We start from the raw sequence: 8183 nt of genomic DNA, 5'->3' as shown, positions 1-8183 counted from the left end.
ATTATTATTGGGTTTAATAAGAAGTTTGTGTAGCGTAATCTCGTAATCAGAACAAGGGACATAGAGCACCCTGCCCACTTGGGAACTGATTCACGAACTCACCCCTTGCATTTGGAATTTTATAGGGTAAGTTCCTGCTCGTCTTTTGAAGCTATCTTCAGTAGAAGCCCCTAACCAGCAAGCAGGACTTTATGTTTTTCTCTTGCTGTGATGTTAGTCATTTTTGGGTAGATACTTGCCTCCTGCTTTCTCTATTTAACAGAGAAATACATAAGAATTATACATATGCCTCGTGTGGATCCCTACTTAGAGATTTGTTATTTTTAAACTGCTTACATATTGAAAATCATATGATTTGAAGATTTTACTGTATGCATCTGGTGATAAAAAAAAATTTATATAATTTAGTGTTATATAGAACGTGTATTTTTTGAACAATTTGATGCATAAGTTAAATGCCTTTTTAAGTTACATGATTTTTAGTATGTAAATAATATAAAGATGGTAGATCATACTCAATAATTCATATCATCAATATGGGATTTTTATCGTCCAATTTTAGCTGGATCTTAATGAAGATTTACTCGAATATGGCTAAATCTCTCTCTCTCTACACACACACACACACACACACACACACACACACACACACACACACACACACACACATATATATATATATATACATATACATGAATTTTATTTTTATACGAGGCTATAAGCACCTATGGGGAATTTGAATGAAAAGTGGTGCACCCGGCCTTGAGCACTCCCGTTCGAAGCCAACAGGAGCTGAAAGATTTCATTATCTTTCTCGATCAATCCCTTTGCCTCTCATTCTTCGAGAATCAGAAAGATCTCTTTCGAGTTTGAATTTGTTCATTTGGAATCTGGGCTCTTCCATCTTCTACTTATTTTTTTCTTTTTTCCTCAACATAGATACATATACATAGATACATATACATAGATACATATATACATATACATATATACATATACATACACATATATACATATACATATATACATATACATATACATACATATACATATATACATATATATATATATATATATATATATATATACATACTGAATATGTATATATACATACATATAGACATATAGACACACATATACATACTGAATAAGTATAATCTAGAGGAAATTTGACCATCTAACCCCTACAATATATTGGTGACTTTGATGTACTAAAATTATGAAATATCTTTATGCATATATTTTCTAAAACATGTTATTTTGAAGATGGTTAGTTTCATTTGAAATATATTTAGGGAACTATCCTATCAAAGTCTATATATTACAATATTGCCATGGCAATCCCGCATGAATGTTGTGGCTTGTCATGTCAAGAAGTTACACGAAATGGTGACCTGAAGGTGTTCACAAACCTTCGATGGCCTACATATATATTTTTTTTAACTCATTCAGAAAATCATAAGAATATCCATGTAGCCTGTTTGGCATCGAATGAGTCATCATTGCCATGTGACTGACATTTGAATGGGAGGAATAAGTTCATGCTATTTTAAGTGCAAGCAACAAAGGGATGCTCATCTTTTTGGTAGTCTGTTTTCTCATCCTTTCTGTTACCACTTATATTTGAATTATGAAAAGATTTCTTAATTCTCCCATGTATTTTTCCATTTATAATAGTAGTCCTTCATAGAAATGTTTTTCTTTTTCTTGTAGAACGTCCGTAGAAATATTTGCAGACAGAATATTACCATCATAAAAACAAACCTAGTAAAACCTGCATTCATAATAACCTGAAATTTTTAGAAATTTGGTAAAATTTTTTTTGGTAAACTTATTGAAAATTTAGTTTAAGATTTGGTAGGATATATTTGAATCAAAACAAATGGCTTGAGAAGAAGTGTTATTTAAGTGACATTAAGCTATATTAAAGTGTCACGCTCCCAATTCGAGATCGCAACTCAGGAGTCATGGTAACTATTGCAAACTTATAGAAAACATTTTTCCACAAGCATTCAAGGTATCTTAACATGATATCATGTACAAGCAGTAGAATAAATTTAAATAATAATGTTCAAATTCTAGATTAAATAACTAATTCAAAATTTGAAAGTCTCACAGACCAATAATATTCTAATATCTTGCATCAACTCTAACAAGAAAATCTAGTCTAAATAAAAATATCAAAATCCTGTCTCTAATTGTTCTTTCATGATAAATCCTTGAGTCAAGCTAGTTCTTCAAATCTGTAAAAAAAAAAAAAAACAGTAGAATACAGAATAGTGAGCTAGACAGCCTAGTAAGCAATGAAAACTTTATCTAAATAAATCAGGATATAATTAAATAATTATTTATAGAAAATAAGCATATAGAATTTATCAATTTAAAACTAAATTCAGATATGCAACATTATCAAAACATTACGCATGCTAAATTTAATTTTTCTCAAAATCTAAATGTGGTTCATAAATCAATTTCTTTCAAATCATTAAATTCAGCTCGACAGCCAAAAACTATGACCGCATCAAAATGTCACCGCATAACCCCCGCTGGTAGGGTATTAAAGTGCCAATGTATAACCCTGCTAACGTACAACCCCCACTGCTAGGGTATTCAGATATAGTCTAGCTTCGAGTCCAAATTTGTTTTAATTCAAAACTCTTTTTTCTCAAAATATTTTCAATGTTCCGTTGTAAGATGCGATATCCAAATCAATCGAACATAATCCATATCAAAACTAATACGTTCAATCAAGAATTATACAATATTTTAGAAAAGGCATATATAATAATTAAGGACTGCATTAAATTCATAAATCAAAATTATTTGATTCAAAAAAATATTTATAAATTGCTGATAAATTTAGAAAAAGGGGCAAGGAACACTTACCTCGCTCCTGGTGAGGATTCGGTGGCTCTTTCTCTCCGACAGCAATGGAGGAAGAGGACCTCCCGAACCGAAGAGGACGGGCTTCAACGGCTCTCTCCCTCTCTCTCTCTCTCGGGTGGAGCACGAGGAAGAAGAACCCCCAAACCAGAAGCGGGATTTGGCGGCTCTTCTCGGATGGCCTCAAGGAGAAGAGGGAAGAGCCATAAAACCAAGGGATCCCGGCTTCTTCGGGATGGATCCTCCTCCTCACCGTGCGCCCTCACGTCTGACGCACGTGAGGCCGGAACTGGTGGCTGGGCCGGTCAAGCGGACCGGGCCAGTCCCGGGGTCTTACATTCCTGCTTGACCGGTCCAGCACCAGGGTCTTACATTCCTCCCTCCTAAAAGAAATTTCGTCCCTGAAATTTGCATCCTGTAGTTTCGAAAAGTTGAGGATATTTCTGCTTCATCTCCTCTTCCAATTTTTAGGTAGCTTCTCTTTCTGAGTGACGACTCCACTACACCTTGACATAAGGTATAACACGGCATCTCAAAACTTGATCTTTCCTATTCACTATCCGCACTGGATGCTCCTCATATGATAGATCTTCTCTAACTCGTAAAGGCTCAAGCTGTGTGACATTATTTGGATATGGTATATATTTTTTCAAAATCGAGACATGAAAAACATCATGTACACCAGCCAGAGAAGGCGGTAGGGCAAGTCTATAAGCCACCGTACTAATTCTTCCAAGATCTCGAACAGACCAATAAACCTGGGATTCAATTTCTCTCAAATACCGAATCTTGAAACTCCCTTTGTAGGTAATATTTTAAGAAATACATAGTCGCCAACTTAAAATTCTAATTCTCGTCTCCTATTATCTGCATAACTCTTCTGTCTACTTTATGCAGTCCGAAGTCAATCTCTGATTAGCTGAATTTTCTCAACTGTCTGCTGTACAAGTTTAGGGCCCAACAATCTTCATTCACCAATATCATCCCAACAAATTGGCAAACGACATTTTCTTCCGTATAATGGTTTAAGGCGCCATCTATATGCTACTCTGATAACTATTGTTATATGCAAATTCTATTAAAGGTAGATGCTCATCCCAAGAACCCTTCATATCTATGACGTAAGCTCTCAACATGTCCTTTGGAATTTGAATGGTCCACTCAGACTGACCATCGGTCTGAGGGTGAAAGGTTGTACTAAAACATAACTTAGTCCCCAAAGCCTTATACAAGCTTTTCCAAAATTGTGATACAAATCTAATATCTCGATCAGACACAATGGATACTGGAATACCATGTAGTCTTAAAATCTTTTTAATGTATAATTTGGCTAGCCTTTCCAGGCCGAACCTAACTTTGATAGGTAAAAAGTGTGCCGATTTTGTTAACCTATCCACTATTATCCAAACGACATCATTAGCACTAGGAGTCTTTGGCAATCCCGTTACAAAATCCATGGAAATTTGTTCCCACTTCCATATTAGAATATTAGGAGGCTGAAGCAATCCTGCTGATCTTTGGTGTTCAGCTTTAATCTGCTGATATACTAAACACTGTGCCATGAATTAAGCAATTTCTCTTTTCATGTTGTTCCACCAATACAATTCCTTTAAATCTCTATACATCTTGGTTCCTTCTAGGTGCACTATATATCCAGACTGATGGGCTTCTTTAAGAATTTCCTGCTTAATTTTCAAATCCATAGGTACACAAATTCTATTCTGATACCTCAAAGATCCATCCTAATACCCATGCTACGAGTCTGCGGTCAAGCGCAATCTGAGATCATGTATCCCGAATTCAGATATATCTCCTGCTTCTACTGACTTCTGAATCTTCAATAACTGCTGGTCATTTCCTTGGGTTGTCTTAATCCTCTCTATAAGTGTCGCCTGAACCTACATATATGCCAATTGAGTCCCTGAGCCATGTACTCGGATCTCTAATTCAAGTTTCCTCACATCTTCCAAAAAATGTCATTGGCTAGTAATCAAAGTGGCCACATTTCCTATTGATTTCTGCTTAAAGCATCTGCCACAACATTAGCTTTTCCAGGATGATAATTAATTGTTAGATCATAGTCCTTCAATAATTCTAGCCATCTTCTTTGTCTCAAATTTAGTTCTTTCTGGGTGAATATATATTTCAAACTCTTGTGATCTGTAAATACCTCACATCATACTCCATAAAGATAATGTCTCCAAATCTTAAAAGCAAAAATCACAGCCGCTAACTCCAAATCATGAGTAGGATAATTTTGCTCATAAGATTTTAATTGTCTGGAGGCGTAGGTCACTACCTTACCACGCTGCATCAAAACATAGCCGGGTCCCTTCCTTGAAGTATCACTGTAGATTGTGAATCCATTGTCACCTGTGGATATAGTAAGAATAGGCGCTGTAACTAATCGCCTTTTGAATTTCTGGAAACCTCATTCACAATCTTCAGTCCATTCAAACTTAACTCCTTTTTAAGTTAGGCGAGTCAAAGGTACAGTTATAGAGGAAAATTTTTCCATAAATTGTCTGTAATAACCTGCCATTCCTAGAAAGCTATGAACCTCAGAAACATTAGTTGGCCTGTTCCATTGCACCATAGCTTCCACTTTTGTTGGATGCACAGAAATTCCACTCCGGATACGATATGCCCCAAGAACAATATCTTATCCAACCAAAAGTCACACTTCTTTAATTTAACATAGAGTTTCTCATTTCTTAAAATTTGAAGTAAGCTTCGCAAATGTTCCTCATGTTCTTCTTTTCCTTTTGAATAAATTAAGATGTCATCAATGAATACCACCACAAATCGATCTAGGAAGGATTTAAATATTCTGTTCATTAAGTCCATAAAGGCTGCTGGGGCATTTGTCAATCCAAAAGGTATCACTAAGAATTCATAATGTCCATAACGAGTTCTGAATGCAGTTTTAGGTGCATCTTCTGCATTGATCTTTAGCTGACGATATCTTATGCGGAGATCAATCTTAGAGAAAATCTGTGCACCTTGCAATTGGTCAAATAAATCATCTCTTCGGGGCAAAGGGTACTTGTTCCGTATGGTGACCTTATTCAATTCTCTATAGTGAATGCAGAGTCTCATGCTTCTATCTTTCTTTTTCACAAAAAGCACTGGAGCTCCCCAGGGTGACACACTAGGTCATATAAACTCCTTGTCCAGTAAATCTAGCAACTGATCTTTCAACTCTTTTAATTCGGCTGGGGCCATTTGATAAGGAGCTTTAGAAATCAGACCTGAATTGGGTACAAGATCAATAGTGAATTCAATTTTTTTGTCCGGTGGCAATCCTGATAACTCCTCAAAAAAACCATCCGGAAATTCATTCACTATAGGAATATCCTCTATCTTTAGTTCATCTTCTCGTATATCAATTACTGAGGCCAGATAACCTGTGCATCCTCTCCTTAACATTCATCCAGCTTGCAAAGCCGAGAAAATATGAGGAAAGGCAGTTCCCTGGTTCCCACAGAAACTGAATTCCGGTTTGCCAGGAATTTGGAAGTCTACTGATGCATGATAAGTAGCAAGCCAATTTATTCTCAGGATATCAAAATCCTGCATATCAAGTACAATCAAATCCGCAGGCAACTCTCTATCTCTTATTTTAATTTTACATGACTTGCATATAACATCAATGCTCAATATACCGCCTACTGGTGTCTCAACATAGAACTTAGTGGTCATAGATTCACACAATATATCATGTGTTTTAACGAAGTTTGAGGATATGAATGAATGCATGGCACCAAGATCAAATAATACATAAGCATAAATGTCGGATACAGGAATAGTATCTGTCGCCATTGCATTAGAAGCTTGTGCATCTTGCTGCATAAGCGCATATACTCTTTTTTGAGTCTTTGGCCTCTAGCTTCCTTCCATTGCCTGAGTAGATCTATTCTTGTTTCTTTGTGGGTAGTCTGCGATTCTATGACCTTTCTGTTCGCATCGAAAACAAGCACCAGTAATCCGGGACAATTTGCAACTTTATGATTACCGCCACATCTTGAACACTTTCCACTCTCATTTTTGTGATTTATATAATTATTTGGCTTCTGGGCTAGATTCTTGAAATTCTTGTTTCGTCCTTGAAATTCAATAGTTCTGTTTCTTTTCTTTTAGTTTCGTTCCCTTTTAGTAGTTTTGTTTCTTTTCTTTTAGTTCCGTTTCGCCCTTTATATCTCACTAGCAGACAGAATAGAACCTATGGGGTCACACACATTAGGGGCTCGTTTGGTTCGCGGGAAGTATTTTCCCTCCTAGGAATATGATTCCTGGGAATCAAATTCCTAGGAAGAGGATACCTAGGAAAGTACTTTTGGCATGTTTGGTTAACCATGGGAAAGTGACAAATTTCCAAAGTGCTTATGTTTGGTTGACCATCCACTTTCCTAGGAAAGTTATGTATAATTCCTATTATGCCCTTAATAAAAATTAGGTCTTTAATGCCTCTTTAATGCTTCTTTAATGCTGAAGGGTCTTTTTGGGAAAAAATAAAAAAGGAGTGATTCCCACCTCATGGGAAAGTAACTTTCCCATGTTTCTCATGGGAAAGACTTTCCCATGAAATGTGGGAATCATATTCCCATGGGAATACAACTTTTCCATCTCTCTCCTTTGAAAACTCCAACCAAACAAGAGGCATTTCATTACTTTTCCGTTGACCACACTTTCCCCCCTCCTTTTCCTGCGAACCAAACGAGCCCTAGAGGTATTGACCGATCCGATGGTTGGATTGCGATTTGGAATTACAATAGTTCATAATTATCAATTTGATTGATAATTGGTTTAATCCACTAAGAGTTAGTGAGTTGAAGAAGGAATAATTGCAATTGGATTGCAATTTGATTGAATCAATTGGACTTAATTAATTGGGCTTGATCTTATTCGATAAGGTTCAAGAGTCCTACTTGGAGTAGGACTCCTAGAGTCCTAATTAGATTAGGACTACAAATTATTAGAGTCCTACTTGGAGTAGGATTCCTAAAGTCTTAATTGGATTAGGACTAAAATTATATGAGTCCTAATTAGATTAGAACTTGGAATCTTAATTGAAGAATCCTAATTGTAATAGGACTCCTTATTAGATAAGGATGAAGAATCCTAACTGTAATAGGACTCCTTATTAGATAAGGATTAAGAGTCCAAGAGCCCATGATTGAGTCATGATTCAATTAGGCCACCTAATTCTCCTTGGAGGAGGATTCACGCACAAAATAAAAGGAGGGGCGTGCTCCCCTCATTATTTATTTTTATTTTTGAATTTTTTTTGGGCTATGCAT

At 36.1% G+C, this 8183-nt stretch overlaps 1 protein-coding gene across 1 annotated transcript; it reads right to left on the bottom strand.

Moving 5' to 3' along the window:
- Positions 1–6312: 6312 nt before the first annotated feature.
- Positions 6313–6735, bottom strand: LOC148703412 (uncharacterized). Its single transcript, XM_088722965.1, has one exon. It carries the CDS (start codon positions 6733–6735, stop codon positions 6313–6315), a length of 423 nt encoding a protein of 140 aa, XP_088579091.1.
- Positions 6736–8183: the final 1448 nt, after the last annotated feature.

Source organism: Phoenix dactylifera, chromosome 5, assembly GCF_051530095.1.
Source record: "Phoenix dactylifera cultivar Ajwa chromosome 5, Ajwa_hap1_PhDact_Kaust_v1.1, whole genome shotgun sequence".
NCBI lineage: Eukaryota > Viridiplantae > Streptophyta > Magnoliopsida > Arecales > Arecaceae > Phoenix > Phoenix dactylifera.
This window is presented reverse-complemented; position numbering and strand designations above follow the sequence as displayed.

Excerpts from the sequence above, each read along its gene's own strand:
- LOC148703412 (XM_088722965.1), bottom strand. The coding sequence starts at position 6,735 with ATGCAGCAAGATGCACAAGCTTCTAATGCAATGGCGACAGATACTATT.